This window comes from Squalius cephalus (assembly GCF_949319135.1).
Source record: "Squalius cephalus genome assembly, chromosome: 2".
NCBI lineage: Eukaryota > Metazoa > Chordata > Actinopteri > Cypriniformes > Leuciscidae > Squalius > Squalius cephalus.
Genome location: NC_137123.1, coordinates 21,414,618 through 21,434,374, shown reverse-complemented (window position 1 = coordinate 21,434,374; position 19,757 = coordinate 21,414,618). Strand labels below are relative to the sequence as shown.

Sequence of the window (19,757 nt, the reverse complement as noted above, 5' to 3'; positions counted from 1 at the left end):
GTATTGTGACAGGCCCAAATTTATCTACTGGCTGCTGATGCTAATGATATATATGTCTCTGTGTGTTAGACAGACATTGATAGACAGACTGGCAAAGAGATAGCCAGACAGACTGACTAATAGATAGATAATACTAATACTAATAGATGGATAGGATGGACAGATAGATAAATGGATAGATATATGGATGGATGGATGATAGCCAGACAGACGGATAGTTAGATAGACGGATAGTTAGATAGATAGATAAATGGATAGATAGATGGATGGATGGATGATAGCCAGACAGACGGATAGTTAGATAGACGGATAGTTAGATAGATAGATAGATAGATAGATAGACAGATAGACGGATAGTTTAGATAGATAGATAGATAGATAGATAGATAGATAGATAGATAGATAGACAGATGGACGGACGGACGGATGGACAGATTGATCGATGGACAGATAGATAAATGGACAGGTAGATATATAGATGGACAGATAGATAGATTATAGACACTGTCTCTAACCAAAACTTTCTGTCTTTCGCAGCTCCAGCAGGACATCCAGGTGCGTCAGAATGAGGCTCAACGAGAGAATAGGAGGAAGGAGAAGTTGGAAAAGGAAGTGAAGCAGCTTCAAACTGACCTGGAGTCCAAACAATCAGAGATTAAATCACTCACTCAGCAGAGCCAGCGTCTGCAAGATGATCAGCAGAAACTGGAACAACAGCTCCAGGAAAGCAAAGTAAGAAACTCTGATCTAGGGTAGTGACATGAAGCAACATGAACGAGTCAGTGGTAGGACAATCTTTGTTCACTACCATAACACTAAAAAATAACTTTAAGAAAAAAAACCTGTAACTTTTTAACTTTTATCTCTGTAAAAAAAAGAAAAAAAGAAAACTTCATGACAATATTTCCATTTGATTTCCGTTTGAGAACCTCTAAAGATTTAGCTAATATCTGAAGAAATGTTTTCATCTAGAATCTAGATTGTTCCACAGAACTGCTAGGTTGGAAACAAATGCATACACACATGCAGAACTTGTGACTATGACCATTAAAAGTAATTTGTATTCTTGCTGACAGATTATAAATGAGAAAACCAGTAAAGAAATGGAACAACTCCAACATCGCAACACTAAATTGCAGCAGGATAATGATCAAAACTTCATCATCCTAGACGAACTCTCCCAACAGAACCAACAACGAGCATTAGACCTGAAGGTACACACACACACACACTCATTAGATACTATGGACTTCGGTTGTTCTAATAAAAGTTATTCTGTGCTCTAAATCACTCACAAATCTTTTGACAGTTCGATAATCTGTCTATTCAGTTTTGGCAAAATATGTTGTTTTCATGCCTTTTGCAGAACCTTTTCATGCTTTCCATCTTCAGAAAGATCTTTCTTCCTCCCCATATTGCATGAGAACTGTGACTTGCTTAATAATGTGGAAGAACCTCTTTAAGTAGGTTTTGCATTTACCTAAGATCACCAGCAAACTATTTAACGAACCTGTCTGAGATTGAGACAATTTATCTAAAAAGATATGAGGAATAAAACAAACAAACACTTTCTTTGAAAAACTAAAATCTGAATGTTTATTGTACAGAAATCCTACTGATATGTCACATGCATCTGGAACACGGTATATATTTAGCATTGTACATTTGCGGACACCAGAGATGTGGTACTTAACGTTCCATGAGAAGAAGAAGAAGAAAAAAAGAACAAATCTCTCTGCTCTACATTGATGCATACACTACTTGGCAATCAATTCTAGGCATCGCACTGTAGGTGCACACACGTGCGCACACACACACACCTACAGATTTATTGAGCTGCCCTCTTTAAGTCTGACAAAATTGTCTCGGTCTTATATAATTAGAGCTCTAGAGAACGAAGGTTTCTATTCCTCTTCCTCTCCCGTCAGACTAGTGATGGATCTTTCCTGCTCAAAACTTCCGTCAGGCTTCCAACTGAGTCACAGTGGGGGTTAATATAGCAAATGTTACATTTAATGAAATGCCCTTTATTCTCTTTGTTCTGGCTTGTATTGTAGTGGCTTGAGTCTGGTGGGAGATCGGTGGGTTGAATGCACCGCTCTGCAGGATATGCTGAAGCTGTATTAAGAATTCTGTTTTAATATGGGCTCGTCTTTTGTCGTGTGGCATTGTTGACCAATTAAGTATAATAAAGAACAAAAAAACTAAGTTTCACACAGACTTAATGAACATGTGAGGCTTTTTGTCTTCATTTTCTGCAGCATTCTAGAAAGAGACAAAGTCAACCTGTGCAACAATTCCACAAAACAGATTTCCCTATTCTATTTGACTGCACCTGTTTTTGTAGTGTTGGCACTCCCAGCTCGCCCTGTGAGTCAGTGTAATTGAGTAATGATTGCACGCCTCATGGTCGCCACAAGAGGGCACAGATTCAGCACCCTGGATTACTCTTGCTCCTAATATGTGTGTCCTGCTTATTCTCCAGTAATTAGCATTTTGTTGATCTGTTTATTGGCATTTATATTAGTCAGTTAATCAGGTAATTAAATTCACAGTGATGATATAATCAAATTAGTTCCCACAATGCCCACTCCAAGCCCACAGAAGCATACGTTTTAAATTATACATTTAATTTGCATTACCATTCAAAAATGTTTGTTTTTTTAAGGTTTAATATATATATTGTTTTTAATAAATAATACTTTTACTGAGAGAAGATGCATTAATTTGATCAAACGTGACAGTAAAGACTGTTTACATTGATACAAAAAACTGCTGTTCTTTTTAATTTTCTATTCAGTAAAGCATCCAGAAAAAAATGTATCAGAGTTTCCACAAAAATATTAAGCAGCACAACTGTTTTCAACATTGATAATAATGAGAAATGTTTCTTGAGCAGCAAATCAGCATATTAGAATGATTTCTGAAGAATAATCATGTGACACAGAAGACTGGCGTAATGATGCTGAAAATTCAGCTTTGACATCACAGGATTAAATTACATTTTACAATATACTCAAATAGAAAACAGTTATTTTAAATTGTAATAATATTTCACAACATTACTGTATTTTTGATCAAATAAATGCAGCCTTGGTGAATATATATGAGACTACTTTTAAAAACATTTAAAAAATCTTACTGCCCCCAAACCTTTAAACAGTAGGACTGAAAAAATGTGCTCAAATTGTACCTTTAGGGGTACAACAGCTTATCACTGGGGCAGTACCAATAAAAGGACAACTTTGTACCTTATCAACCCATTTTAGTGCCTAGAGTAGGAATGTGTACCCTTAAGGAACTTCTATGAACTTTTATAAATAAATTAGGAACAAAATTGTCTATTATCCCAGTCACAAGCTGTTGTACCCCGAAAGTTACACGTTTTTTTGACTAGTGATGGTTAGTTTGGGCTTCACATGGATACACACATAGACACACTAATGGTTGATGTCTTGTGTGGTTTAGATAAAAGAAGAGGAAGTAACCCAGCTGAAACAGGAGATATCGAAGCTTACAAAAATGAGAGAGGGGGTGCAGAGGAGACTCCAGCAGATGCAGGATCAGAAAGTGGAGATGGAGAACCAAAGGGAAACACTCAGGAATCAGATCACTGGACTGGAGAGAGGCAAGAACACACACACACACACACACACACACACACACACACACACACACACACACACACACACACACACACACACACACACACACACACACACACACACACACACACACACACACACACACACACACACACACACACACACACACACACATGGGTGTGACACACACACAGGACTTGCTCAATAGAGTGATGAAACATTTTCAGAATTCATGACAACTAAGCTAAGAAATAATTAATTCTGAAATCATACTGGTCATAACTCTTGACTACTAAGTATGCAAAAATGTACTTTTTTCAAACTTACTGATGCAAAGCGTGTCATTGTGTGTTTTGGCTTTTTAAATTATGTGTCATGGGGTATTAACCAAATTTATTTCAAATTTGAGTTGAGTGTTAGCGATTTGTGTGTTGGGTTTTAAACACTTTGCACGGCGAATCAAAAACCCGCCCGGATTCAAAATCTGTAATCTTTTTACTTTGCAGATGATTCGCTTGGCACCCAAGACTGTTGTTAGCTAGGCAAATATTACATGAATTAAAAGCAGAACACATCCACTGACAAACCAATAACTTTCTCCCTAGGATATCCACTTCAATTTCACCGATTCTGTGAGGGAAAAGTTCACAAAAGTGAGGCAAAGCCATGAGAAATTATACATGCGTTTCACTGGACCGTTAAAAATAGCGGTTGCGAGTTACGAATTTCAATTCACCATCTCAATCATATTGAAATTTGAAATAAAAACGCCTAGTTTCAAACTAGATATTATAAAAAAAAAATTATGATATTCATCTGTTTCAATCATTATGCTTGGTCATCAGCGGGGCATAGTAATGGTGATGAATGCAAACACATGAACAGAAATACCCTGCTGATGGTCATGAATATGGTGTATGAATGCAAAAGTCAAGTGACTGAAACAGATGCATACAGCACATGTTGTTATGATTATTTTGCACCAATTAGGGCTGGTTCACACAGAATGTTACAAATGCGAGGCGCAGGTCAGTGGAACAAAAAAAGCGCAAGGTCTAGAGACGCTTCAAATTAGAGAGATGTGAGCGCAATGGTTAAATAATTAGTTCACCCAAAAATGAAATTTTGTCATTAATTACTCACCCTCATGTCGTTCCAAACCCGTAAGACATTCGTTCATCTTCAGAACACAAATTAAGATATTTTTGATGAAATCCGAGAGGTTTCTGATCCAGCCATAGGCAGCAAAATCATTGCAAATTTCAAGGCCCAGAAAGGTAGTAAAGACATCGTTAAAATAGTCCATGTGGCTCAAGTGGTTCAACCTGGTTTTTGAGTGAACTAACCCTTTAAAGAGGTCCATCTAGCGCATGTTGAAAAACAATGGAAAAGTAGCTCAGTGGAATGGCAAAATGCGCGTTCACAAGGACTATAACTATACCGATAAAGATATAGTTCTAAAAATCATTCTAAATGCAAAGGAATAGCAGAGTCCACTTCACAACTATAACGACAATGGCACAGAGAAACGATGTCACTTTCAGAATGATTTCCCCCTGCTGATTAACGATAAAAACGTTGACAGCCATTCAGAATCCAGCCTGATTTAAAGAGCTCGAGCATTTAAACGCTAGACGACAAAACTGCTTTGCACACTTATAATTAACAGAACGATAACATTTGCTGGTGTGAGCACTAATTTAGTTATTGTTATAGTTCTTGATGTGAATGGGCCTTCACACTGTAAAAGATTTCTTTTTTTAAGTTGTTAATAAAATAAAGATTATTGGAGTATGTTCTACAAGAAAATTCAGTACTTTCTACTTCTATTTCATGTTTAACTCTATGTGTTACTTGCCATTTCTTTGTAATTATTTGTGAAATGTATTAGCAATTACTGAGTGAAAATCTTTTTTTTTTGTGTCCTAGTATATTTTGGCCTGGACAAAGAAAGGTTGAGAAATGGACATGTAATATTAAATTATGATGTTTTCAGGGAAAGAAACCTTGACTTTATCAAGACGACTTAAGGGAGGACTTCTCTTCTTTCAAAAACTCTCATCTTCCTTGCTTTGTTCTCTTTCTCTTCCTAAACACAGGTAATTCGTTTTGAAGGAAGATAGAGCTCAGAGTAATTACAGTCAAACAATGAATACATCTAATTTCTTTTTTTTCTTTTTTTCATTTGACCTCTTTACTTTCCTCTACACTTCTCTGATTTTAATTTCCAGTTGTACATACTGTCCTGTCCGTCTTTGGTTCTTCCCTACTATTTGAATATTGCAGGTTTTTGGAAAGAAAATTATACTTTTGTCAGTTTGTTTTTCTCTTTGTCTCGGTTTGTCTTTTTTACAGACCACTGACTCTTCACATTCATGTATCTCTCTCTTCCTTTTCTGATTTTAATCAGTCCCCAATATTCTTTCTCGTCAATCTTTCTTGTTGGTTCCCCATTGAGCTGATGGCGACCTAACATGTTGTTTACGAAGCACAGGCTTCTCATTATTTATAGTACTACAGTCAAAGCTTTAAAAAAAAAAATGTTTGTGGCTAACTACATCAAAGCTGTTTTAATGGGCAATTTATTTTTGAATAATGTAACTATCAGATCTTTTTATTTTATTTTATTTTTTTAAATCAGAACAGGGCACATAACGATCCCAATTAGGGTGACAGCCTTTACTTGAACAAATACGTTTGCACAAAATCAAACTATTTTATAGAACTAAGTTGGAAAAATAAAGATGACCAGCATCATTAGTGTCACAGTTATCATTGATATCTTGAGTCTTGAGTCATCATTGAGTCTTTTAGTAAAGTCATTTCAAGCTAATTCATCTTCATTGTGTGAGTTTCTACTACAAAGCCTTTGCGTTTGTGACAGTTCAGGCTACTAATTAACTCAATGGTTAAAGAATTAGTTCACCCAAAAATGAAATTTTGTCATTAATTACTCACCCTCATGTCGTTCCAAACCCGTAAGACATTCGTTCATCTTCAGAACACAAATGAAGATATTTTTGATGAAATCCGAGAGGTTTCTGATCCAGCCATAGGCAGCAAAATCATTGCAAATTTTAAGGCCCAGAAAGGTAGTAAAGACATCGTTAAAATAGTCCATGTGGCTCAAGTGGTTCAACCTGGTTTTTGAGGTCCATCTAGCGCATGTTGAAAAACAATGGAAAAGTAGCTCAGTGGAATGGCAAAATGCGCGTTCACAAGGACTATAACTATACCGATAAAGATATAGTTCTAAAAATCATTCTAAATGTAAAGGAATAGCAGAGGAATAGCATACTCATGCTAAACCTGAAAATAGACACAGGAATTTAATAAAATTAACAATATTTGTATGAGTTCAGATGTTTTGCTAAAATCTCATGCCCTCACTCGAAAAGAAATCCACTCCACATTATTTATCTCACTCCAGAGATGTGAGCAACCACAAAGTGGTTCCCTCCCAAACCGTGTCCCCTCAGCACCTATCCTGGTCCAGCCCTTTACCTGCAGCCGTTGTGGCAGGACCTGCCTGTCCCACATAGGACAGGTGGATGTCCTTCCTAAATCTTTGTTCGTGAAGCCAAGCCATGATTTTAATGATTTCTTTTGGGCTGTTGGTAAATTTAATACATGGCATTAAAAAAGGCTTGCATTACATTTAATGCTTGTAATGTAAACTTCTATTGTTCAATAAAACATTGACATGTGTGACATATGAGCTCATGTTAAACCTGTACATTTATAGCTAAACTTTCTGCCATTTAAAATTTTTCCTTGCACACCCCCAGAGGCCTCGAGTGTGTGTGCACCACAGTTCCAGAGTAGAAAAGGAAAGGAAACATTGGTGGCATTGGACTCCATGGTAATAAAGTGACCTTAGTCTCTGTCTGATTCATGTTCAGAGCTCAGACTGCTTATCTGGAGGCGTTTAACGGTCTTTTTATTTGTGTTTGTAAGGGGTAATATAACGAAACAATAAAAAGGGGGAAATGAATGGAACAAAATGACATTAACTATCAAGTTTCAAAACCAATGTTTACACGATCATTGGGGATCAGGTTGTAAATCAGTGGGTTGGGACAAAAAAAGGGCAGAAGTTCTGTTCTAAAAGCATTGTGTACAGGAGGGACGAAATGATGCAGATAATAAAATGCAACTTACCATATAATTGTGCATAGGGCAGCAAAATAGATAGGTCTATTAACTAATAACTAACAGCGAGAAAAGGCCATATCTTTTGTTGGGTACATCAAAGGGCAAATGTATCCCTTAATAACATGGCTAATACCGCTACAATATTTAGCCTAAAATTTGTCACTGTCACACGCACACTAACCATGTGGACTTTGCTTATGTTTTGTACCGTTTTCCCGCCTTAATCTGTTGTCATGGTTGTTGATTTGATTGTATTAAGTCTCATCACTGCCTCTATTTAAGTTCATGCCTTTTCAGTTTGTGTTGTCCGTCCTTGTCTACACTATGACTCTGTGTGAGTAAGCTAATTCTGTGATCCTGAAAATTATATTGTTTCTATTAAAGACACTTGATCGTTCATCTTCGTCCTTGTGCGTGTTTCTACTACAAGTAGCGACAGAAGGCCAGACCTAGAATAGATTAGCGGTGTGTTTTTTTTGTTGTTGTTTTTTTTCTTGTTTGCGTTTGTTTGTTTTTCCTATTTTTTTTTTTTTTTTTTTTTTTTGGATCACCATGGATCTTCCATCCATAGTTGCTGAGCCTTGAACAGAAGGATAGCTCACCCTCCCGCTACTGAGAGTGAATGTTTGGCACTGGACAACTGCTTTGATTTTGGAGAGATTGATTTTCTGCCCCCCTTTTTCTGCCGATCAGTCTGTTATGTCCTGAACTCTCTGGTCCCACCCAGCCTCCCTCTCCCACCACCTCTCCAGAATGCTATTGAGACTGCTTTATTTTTTGTTGGATTTTGTACCGCCCTCCAAGCTCCACTCCAGTCCCCAGCTACTCCTGCCACACAGTCATCGCAACCTCCCATCAGTCCCTCATCTCAGTGGCGAGTCAACACCTTGGGCCTTTTGGGAGCCATCTCTTCCTGGATGTGGGAAGCCTGTGGTTCCGCCTCCTGCCTCTGAGCGCTCCACTCCTCCTCGACCCTTCACCCTGGCTCCTGCTCTCCTTCCTCCCTTGATGCCTTGCCGGACTCCCTTGGTACGTCGGCTCTACCTGGGTCTGGCATCTCTACGCCTACGCAGTGGACTTGCGGGCCTGGCCGTTTGTTGCTCTCCAGCTCTCCACCCTTTCAGCTGTGGCCAGCTCCTCCGCCTCTGCCCTCAGTTGCTCCAGCTCGACCTCAACCCTCCTGATCCCTGCTATCATCTCAGGCGGTTGTCACTGCGCCTACATTGCGGCCACCTAGGTCATCAGAGTACCTTCGCTGCATCGGCTCCCCGGCTGTGTGGTGGGCTCCTCCCTCCACGTCATCGTCGCCTCCGGTCGTCCACATGGTGGTGTCAATGACAACATCTCCATGGCTCCTCCCTGTGGCCTCGACGATCTTCCTCTGCTCAAGGCTACCCCTTGGACTTCACCACCATCAGCACCACCCTGGTCTTTTTTTGTTTGACCTCCTCCCGGATGTCTTTCCCCCTCCAGAGCCTCCTCAATTTTACATCCTCTGGCGTGAGGTCGCGCCTTTCGAGAGGTGCATACTGTCACACGTACACTTTCTTTTTTTTTGTGATTATTATTTTTTATTTTCAATCAGTAAACAACACATATCATACAGAAAGAGCATTCGGATGAGAATAGAAATAAAATTAAAATAAGGTAAAAAAAAAAAAAAAACACAAACAGCACAAACAAAAACAGCACAACACATTTAACAAACACTGGCAGCAAACTCCTATTGACTGTAGAATATTCAAAGAAGCTCTTTAAGGGCAGAGGCTATATTCATCCAGGTGTTTACAGTGGTTGTCTTTGCCTTATTGTTCTTTGCAGTTGTACACTCAAGGCAAACTCTGTAATGAAACGAGACTTTCCAAAATTGCTTCAAGTTTGTATCTGGGATTATCCACTGCTGTAAAATAGCTTTTTTTTGCAGCTGCCATCAACACTTTTTTGTCACTTAAAGAAAATTGGTACTTTGAATCATCATTCAATAATAGTAAACGGGTCCAAATCCAAATGTAGACCTGTAAGATCATGTAACATAACAATCACATACTTCCAGAATGGTTGAATCATTGAACAGTCCCAAAACATATGTAGAAATGTACCAGTGGCATCAGCGTTACAGAAACTGCAGTATGGATTGGGTATAAGTTTCATGCGGTATCGCTTGTAAGGTGTGTAGTAGAAACGATGGATAGTCTTAAAATGAATAAGTACATGACTAAGGTTTTTTAGAAGTAAGGCCAAGGTTTGACCACACTGTTTCCCAGTCTGGGTGGAATCCTAACCAAGAAAGTTCCAAATCCCACGTTGATAGTATCTTTAAAGGCTTATGAACACTACTGAGTAAAGAATTATAGATTACTGTGACCGCCCCTCTAGGATCTTTGACAGGATCAATCCAGCTAAACATTGGGTGGTCAGTCAAAACAGAATCCCATGGCATGCCATAAGCTTTCATAGCAGATTGCAACCTCAAGTACAAGAAAAAAGAAAAGCCAGGTAGGCTGTATTCTGCTTGGATATCCTGGAATGTGCGCAAACCAGTCCCATCAAAAATATTGGAAAAAGTAAAAACCCCTTTAGATGACTACAAAGGGTAAACAAAAGGTTGTTGATCAGATAAGAAGTGAGCATTGTTCCATAGAGGAGATTGCTGAGAGAATTTCTTTGAATGGCCTATTGCTTTTTCAGCACTGTACCATGCAGCTAAAGTGGATGAAATAACATTACCAAATTTATGGTGCGAGTTGCGACGTCCTATACCTGTGAAGGGCAGATCTTGAAGTCTATGGGGATGTACAATAGCTGATTCTATGCTTCTCCATGGCACTTTACTGTCTTTATCCATCCATGTTCGCATAGCTCTAATCTGGAATGCCCAGTGATAAATCTGAAAATTAGGGAGGGCAAGGCCACCTTCTAATTTTGTGCGCCGCAAAACAGAAAAACTTATTCTGGGTTGTCTGCCGTTCCAAACAAATCTAGATACTGCAGAGTTTAACTCTTTAAAATATTTGGGAGGTGGTGTGAATGGGATCATAAAGAACAAGAAGTTCAGGCGTGGTAGAATATTCATCTTGACTGTACTGATTCTGGCTTGCATTGAGATCTGAAGGTTAGTCCATCTTTGAAGATCAAGTTTTATTTTCTGGCTGAATTCACTGAAATTTAATTGGATGATTCTTGACAGAGAATCCGTTATTTTGATTCCTAGGTATATGAATGATTTAGTGAACACAATATTGTTAGGAAGGGAAATGTGGTGAGGGATATTGTTAAGGGCCATTAAGGAGGATTTATCTCAATTTATCATGTATCCAGACATGCTGCTGAAGTGGTGGAATAACTTTAAGACATTAGGTATAGAATTTTTTAAGTCTGAAAGGTACAAAATGATGTCATCCGCATACAACGATATATAATGCTGAGAACCAAGTAAAGTAATCGGTGCAATAACTTGGCTTTGTCTGAGAGCTTGGGCTAAGGGTTCAAGTGAAAGTGCAAAAAGAAGTGGTGATAGGGGACAGCCTTGACGACAACCCCTCTGTAATGGAAAGGGTAGAGACTGATAAGTGCCTGTTGAAATAGAAGCTGTTGGGTTACTATAAAGAGTTTGAATGGCATATATGAATTTAGGACCGAAACCAAAATGTTCCAGTACTGTCCATAGAAAGTCCCACTCAAGTCTGTCAAAAGCTTTGGGTGCGTCAAGGGAAAAAACTGCGCAAGTGTCAGTATATGTGTGAGAATGTTCAATGATGTGCAATAAACGTCGCATATTGTCTGCGGCCAGCCGCCCTCTAAGAAATCCAGTTTGGTCAAAATGAATCAAAGTATCCATGAAGGGCTCAATCCGGGAAACCAAGGCTTTTGCCAAAATTTTGACATCACTATTAATTAAAGATATTGGACGGTAACTAGAAAAATTCAATGGATCTTTATTTTTCTTATGTAACAAAATGATAAGCGCTATGTTCTGTTCCCTATGAAGCATACCATGTTTCATAGCATAATTCATAGAATTCAAGATTAAGGGCCCAACAACATCCCAAACAGCCAGGTAGAGCTCCGGGGGAATTCCATCAGGACCGGGGGATTTCCCTTTTTTAAGAGATTTGGCCATACACTTTCCATGTGGACTGTGTTTGTTTTGTTTTCAGTTTGTGTTGTCCGGCCTAGTCTAAACTATGAGTTTTCATGTTTCTAGAGATCCATGTGCTTATGTTTAAAAGATATCCAGCGTAAATGTTTTGTCTACTGAAAGTCCTCATTTTGAGGCAGGATTGTGTGTTAATATCCGAGACGAGTTCCTGCAGTGAATGACGTATGATCTGAAACTGTTCTTTGGACTCCAGTCCTTTGGTCTTTCATCTCTTGCTCCCCCCACCCTCCAACCTCCACCCTCCACCCTCCACACCTGCTCACATCGTTCTTCTTCCAGGCACTATATGACCTCTCACCAACACCAGCATCCATTACCCTAATGATACTCATGGTCTGTCCATCCCAGCTGAGCATGTGAAGATAGATTTATCAGGAGACTCTATGAAATAAAGGCTGGTGTCAGCTCCAAGTGTCTGATGAGGTAGATATAGTGGTAAAGATCTGGGCTAGTAACCAGAAGGCTGCAGGTTGAGCCTGTCACCAGTCACCACTGAATACAGTACTTTGTTTGTTGCTCTAGAAGGACTGTTCCTGTAAAGTTTGTCACTTTGGATCAAAGCACTGGCAGTATCTTACCTTCATACCACATGCTGCACTGCTCAGAGAGACCCTAGGGCCAATGTAGACGGACACTTCCATCAGTCTCATTAGTTGTTGACCATCTGACCTGTAATCCAGAGAGCTTTGAGTAGGTTGTGAGTTGAACAATTGCAACACAAAAGACCTTCCTTGTGCCATTCTTTGTACTTTTTTGAAATAATTGTTGAATATAGTAAGATGGAAATGTGTATGCCTATAACATGAGTATGTGAATGTGACCATTCAGTTAAAGTTATTTGGCTGTTTTATAATGTTCTCTGGCCAGAAACACTGTGTTTATGTAAAACCACTGTACACAGTGAATCTACACAGCTGGTTTTGATTCAGAACTCAGATTTTATATTGGACATCAAGTGGTGATTCAGCACAGTACCAGAATTTTTGATCATCACTCAAAAATTCTAAAACGAGCAATATCTTAAATGATTACCTATAGTAATACTTTAATGTTTCACAGGTTTATTTTTTTCTGGTGATAAGTATGTCTAAGAGCTGTTTAATTATTCAAGTTTAAAAAGCTTAAAGGAGAACTCCGGTCAATTTTAACATTGAGCTCATTTTTTTGTAAATGTGGAGTGCTGTCAGTACAGAGAACAACGACAAAAATCGGTGTTGCCTACACCGTGTTATCCTCTTTTTAAAATTTGCACCCTGTTGACTTCAAAGGGGCAAGTTTTAAACCTGCTTTTAGCCTCTTAACATCCTTGATGTGTCATTAAAGTGCCCAGCCATGTGAGTGATTCCTTCAGAGTGAACACGGTGAATCTGACAGCAGTAGATGTGAAAGATATGAATAAAAGTGATGTTAATTCAGCCAGCGCACATACCTGTATTTACATCCTGTTTTCGGTCGAAGTCCACAGTAGTCGATTGTCGAGTTCACGAGTTCAGTTCGACAATCGACTACTGTGGACTTCGACCGAAAACAGGAAGTAAATACAGACTGTTTTTACAGACTCTTTTCTTCTAAGAGTGTTCAAAAGTTAACAAAAAGTAATGTAAATGAAATAATTTAATAATATTTAATAACAATATCATGAACTAAATAGAACCAACAATAAATGATTAACAATAAAATGTATAAAAGCAATGACATTTTTATAGATATAATTTATATAATATAAATAATTAAAAAATACTAACACTTAAATTATTTAAATAAATAATAGTTAAATTATTAACATAGCATAGTCTGAATAGAAACATTAAATACAACATTTTTCAATATCTCTTGAATTGTGTTGGTTTCATGCTTTTGGCAGCTGATAATTCACTACAAACACAAAAACAAATCTTTAAAACTGAACCCATATTTAACATAGTCTTTTTATTTTTCATTTACATAGTTGTGTTCTTTTTTTAAGGGTGAGGACATTTCATGCAACCCATTGATGCTGTCATCCTCCTATTTTAACAAATGAGACAAATTTGTACCGAAATACAGTAGAATTACTCTTTTACATTAGCTATAGAATGATGTTACTTTTAAATGTTTTCATTTAGCAATTTTTTTTCCCTGTGATCCTATCAGAACATTTTGGAACATATCTAACATGCTGTATTCTTTGAAATTACAGAACATCTCCAAATGGAGGAGCATAAGTATGCGCGGAATTTTCATGGAGCGACAAAAACAAAATGTGCAATTAATTTTTCTTAGTGTCCTTGATCAAATCTGGGCAGTTTGACAAATGATCAGACTTGTCATCAAGCCAGTAATTTATAAAGATACCTCATATTAGTGAAAGTCTCCAAGCTCTGATTGGACGGTTGGGATGGAGGGTGTTTGGCGCTTGATGGATGGAGGCAGAGCCCTGTTGTCATCTTAATCGGAGATTCCACAGTGATGGATGTTGTCATCTTAATCAGGGTTGGCTGGATGATTGATGAGATGGGCTGTGACAGCGGGGTCAGTGAGCTGGCCGTCCGAAGAGCGAGGGAGGCAGGGTCATCAGAGGATAGAACATGGAATAGCCATTTCACATGACAGTGCAGTCCTACATTGTCCACTCATGCGAGCCTCTTCGCTGACGGCCGAGACACGGCACAGTTCCATTCTCCTGTTTCGCTGATTCTCACTCTTTCTTTCTGTCTTTGCATGTCCCAGTTCTCTTTTCTACCTCCTTCCGCCTGCAGCTGTATAATGGGCTTTTTGAATTGTGTAATTATTTTACGTTGGTCCTTCACAGACTGTGGAAAGTGCTTCTGAAAACAACCCTATTAGCGAAAAGCCTTTCAAAAAGAAAAGTAACAATTAGCGCTATATCCCACTGGCTTTGAAAGAATATAAAATATTAAATAACAATAAGTGCCTTTTTTCTCTTTTTCTTAGAAATGGAGGCCTCAAAAAATCAGAGGGATATGGACAAGAAGGCTATAGATGAACTGGTGCGGGAGAGGGCCATCCTTAATAAGGTGTGTGTGGACACGTGTTTCTAATTTACTTCTATAAATGACCTCACAACTATATTAAAACGTATGAAACCACCCATAAGGAACACATTAAAAGACAAAACATTGTTCTTCTAGGCCTGTCAGTTGATTTTTTAATATTTCATTTTAAAGAGGACCTATTATGCTTTTTTACATTTTCAACTTTCTTTAGTGTGTAATGTGGCTGTTTGATCATGAAAAAGGTCTGCAAAGTTACAAAGCACAAAGTCACTGCAAAGGGAGTTATTCTCTATATCAGTGCGCACTGTTTCTGAACTCCCTGAAATGCCTCCATTGTAGTTTTCTTCCTTGAAAGGAACACATCGCAATATTCCTCATATAAATAATTCCCTTCCCAAGGCATACGCAAAAAAAGTTGGTGAGGCCTGGTTGAGTTGTTTTAGTAGTGTGTTGAAACTCACGGTTATGGTAAGGTGCGTGACATTTCTGAAACACACTTGAAGTGATTGACCAATCACAACACACCGATTCAGCTGACCAATCAGCACGTTGCGCTTTATAGAGATCGAAACTAAACAGAGTGTTACTGACAGACTGGAAAGAGAGGTGTTGCAACAATTATAAAATGTGCTTTTTGAACATTGAAGCATGAAAACCTATTCTAGTAGACCCCAAAAACATTGTTACTGTGTAAAATGGAAGGGGGAGGGGGATTGAGATCATCGCATGACGCCGGGTCTGCGTTTTGGACGTGCTTCGGATCACCTGAGACAACTCTTAATGCCAGGTTAGCTTTTATGCGAGTCTTTGAGGTTTATTTTTTCCTCCTCATGGCTAATTTTCTGCTGCAGTTCTGCAGTTTCATAGTTCTCATAGCTTCCCCACGCTGTTATGATGCACAGATGGATTTCAGAAAACAAGAGAATGTGCATGATGTTTTTGCTGATGTGCTGAATATTGCATTGCTATTGTGCGTATGAAGATAACAGGATATTCATATTTAATTGCACAGGAGACACTCTGTCTCACAAATGCACACACTGTGGCAAACAAACATAGCTTTTGATATCAGCTTACCTTAGAGAATCGCTTCTTTGATCTATTGAACAGCAATACATCACAGAGTAAAATCCTCCTATTCTCAAGCTCGTTTTTTTAAGCCTGTTTTGTGAAAATCTTGAGTCACTCTTGCTAAGTATATTTACAAAGTGATCTTTTGTGTAACCTCTTGCATGTGTATGTGCATATTTTCCCCAGAATGTGATCAAGGCGTCAAATGAAACAGACAAACAACAGAACATTGTTAAGCTACACGAACAGTCAATGAAGACTCTGGAACAAGAGATTTTAAACTACAGGGACGAAGCCCAGAAACAACGAAAGATCATCTTCCAGCTGGAGAAAGAGAGGGATCGCTACATAAACGAGGCCAGTGAGCTCAAAAAGAAGGTAAAGCATGTTTGAACACACACACACACACACACACACACACACACACACACACACACACACACACACACACACACACACACACACACACTAAATTTAAGCCGGGTGCACACTGTAAGATTTATAATAGGCCTTTACGATTGTTGCTTGTCACAGTAAGCTATGTCACACAGTGGGATCTCAGTGGCCATTAATGTCAGAAATGGACGCTTGCATGAAGACTTATCCAGAGTTTTGCATCATCAATCCGTGACATGTTCGCTGATGGCGAGCTGCATTTACATGCGGGATTAAAATGGTGGCCTGCAAACAAAAACAATCTGTAGCATTCATTTTGATCATGGCTTGTCTTGAAAAAAACCCAAGATGATCTGTGTGGAGCAAGTGGTGGTTTTTGTTGTTGCACTGATTGTGTCATCGGGTTCTGCGCTCCTATTGGTTTTTGATTTAACGGTTGTTGTAGGAGAGTCACTCTGCGGGACTGTGCCTCAATTTCATCTGAGGTCAAATTTGGTTTAAGAAGGCCAAATTGTGGTCAAAATCGTACAGTGATCTGGCTTTAGCCATTGCTCATTGAGGGAGTGAGAATGTCAACTTGAAGTTAATTTTTATCATAATGAAATGATTTTAAAGGGATAGTTCACCCTAAAAGGAAAATTAAAGTCCCCCTGTGGTGAAAATCAAGCTTTTAATGTTGTTTATATGTCTATGTGGTGTTTTAATACGCTTTAAAGGACAAGTTCGGTATTTTACACTTAAAGCCCTGTTTACAGATCGTTTCTGATGAAATAGAATGGTTGAGATAAAAATGTGGACACATGCTGCTGTCCCGAGAATTTTAGGTTTATTTCGCTTCTCCCCCCCACCTACAGAATGGCAGCCTATGGGCACTGGAACAATCCTTCCTAAAACGCATTAAACTTTCGATTACAAAGACGTGAAACTCACCGAGTGGTCAGGGGTGTTCACTGATATGCTCACACAAAAATCGCTGCAAAAGATGCTTTCCAACAGGTTTTATCGTAGTTTTTGTCCAACTCCATTGACTTGAATTGGATGGGCTGTGTGCAGTACGGTATTACTCCGCCGCTTCTTCTTCTGCTTCTTCTGTGTATTCAATTAAATGCCAGTGGTTTGCTTGCAATTGGCAAAGGTGCATTATCGCCACCAACTGGGCTGGAGTGTTTATTATTCAAGCTCTCAACGGAAGAATCTACGGGTGTGAGACGTTTGGAAAAATAGGTCCACAGTTTTACAACGAATGGTAAAACACCTGTTGGAAAGCATCTTTTGCAGCGATTTTTGAGTGAACATACCAGTGAACACCCCTGACCACTCGGTGAGTTTCATGTCTTTGTAAACGAAAGTTTCATGCGTTTTATGAAGGATTGTTCCAGTGCCCATAGGCTGCCATTCTGTAGGTGGGGGGGAAAGCGAAATAAACCTAAAATTCTCGGGACAGCAGCATGTGACCAAATTTTAATCTTAACCGTTCTATTTCATCAGAAACGATCTGTAAACAGGGCTTTAAGTGTAAAATACCGAACTTGTCCTTTAAGACAAACCATGTGCAAACTCATAAGTCAACACCATTGCTGAGTATTTTCTCCTTAAAACTGCATTGAACCAAAGACAGTCTCAAAAACACGGTTTGAAATCGCTGGTGTTTCTGACGTCACAAACTACCTTGTAACCAGGGTTTGAAATTAACTTTTTCTCTCACCAGCCAATTTGGCTACTTAATTTTTAAGTTACTGGCCAATCAGAACTTCTACTAGCCAAAAAAACAAAAAACAAACAAATTTTAATCAGACTACGTCACAGGCTGTGTATATATATATATATATATATATATATATATATATATATATATATATATATATATATATTAGGGCTGTGTATCACCAACAATGTCACGATACGATACGCATCACGATACTAAAGCCACGATACGATACGTATCACGATATGGATCAATTTGGAATTTCAGAGTTTAGTAACAGTAATATATGTTTATTTTATAACCAGTGTTATAACAGTTGTGATCACTGAAAAACCATTTAGTTTTTGTCATAAAAAACGAAGAGTTAAATGAAATAAAAAACTTGTCACAAAAAAGTAGCGCAAATAAAGTAGTTCCTTCAGTAGCGCAAATAAATACAATAGAATAAAGATAGCCTACCAATAAAGAGAAAACTTTTTGAAAAGGTCTAGCACTAGTATTCAGAAATACTAGAAACTGAATAAAGTAATCAAATGCAAAATAAAACAGTAGTATTTTAGTCCTGATTAAATTAAATACATATGCTATTAATCCAAATTCTTCAAATTAAAACTATCTTTTGTTGTTTTGACAACAATATTAAATGACAGACACATATGGCTTCTGTCCCTTTAAGAGCTAGTGCACGGATCCTGATTTCATTATACTGTCCCATCATGCGTTTATGCTGAAGACATAACCGACTGTGTTTAGCGGATACTCAACAAGACCGAAATGTTTGACATAATTTCGCGTGTTTTTGTTTGTTAAAGTGATATAATCCGCGAAAAATAACTTTTGTTACTCGCAATCTGTTTGTGAGCGCGTCGAGTATAAACGCCTCGTCCGTTTGGGGAGGTGCGCGTGCAGGCAGTGGAGACTCGCGCTGCGGAGCCAGGCGAAAGTACAAACAAGGCTTCACGCTCTTTGTGAAGTTTTAAATTGACTGATCTGATTGTATAGTCTGTGTGGATTAATTTACTCATACAATCTACATGCTAAAGTGCAGGAATGATTAAAATTATGCGCAATACCCGCGCCGAAATTCGAGCCCTGATTTGGCTACTTAAGCACAACAGTATCGATACGGAAGCTGCTGTATCGATACGCGCATCGTCAGGAGTTCATGACGATGTATCGTTGTATCGATATTCTGAGCACAGCCCTAATATATATATATATATATATATATATATATATATATATATATATATATATATATATATATATATACTGTATATATATATATATATATATTTGGATTTCATACATTCATTTATTTTTCAAACAAAATCCTGTCATCCAGCATCCATCTCCTCTGTTCCTCTTTCATCCTCATCCTTTTCACCCAAAATGTGTTTTAGGTGGACAGATCAATACAGTACAATGAACATTTAGGATGTTGGAAAATTACAATGTTATCCTGTTAACCAAATGCTTTTTAATCTTCGCTATTGCTTCAATGCAAATTAATAAGCGCGCCGTTATTTGTTGCTTAGCGACATGTGTGTTCATGTAAGCCAGAAATGCGCATATTCTGCGCAGTATCTGTTTTTAATATATCATGATGACTCACGAGTTGAGTATTTGCGCAGATTTAGCTTTCACAAACTTTCCCAGCAAAGTGAGTA

At 38.3% G+C, this 19,757-nt stretch overlaps 1 protein-coding gene across 1 annotated transcript in view; it reads left to right on the top strand.

Moving 5' to 3' along the window:
- cfap58 (cilia and flagella associated protein 58) overlaps window positions 1-19,757 on the top strand; it is a 117,691-nt gene that overhangs the window by 5,417 nt on the left and 92,517 nt on the right. Inside the window, exons 5-9 of the mRNA XM_079864642.1 lie at window positions 538-732; window positions 1,077-1,214; window positions 3,469-3,628; window positions 14,854-14,936; window positions 16,173-16,364. Of these exons, the coding sequence (XP_079720768.1) occupies window positions 538-732; window positions 1,077-1,214; window positions 3,469-3,628; window positions 14,854-14,936; window positions 16,173-16,364 (768 nt within the window). The remainder of the gene's footprint in view (window positions 1-537; window positions 733-1,076; window positions 1,215-3,468; window positions 3,629-14,853; window positions 14,937-16,172; window positions 16,365-19,757) is intronic.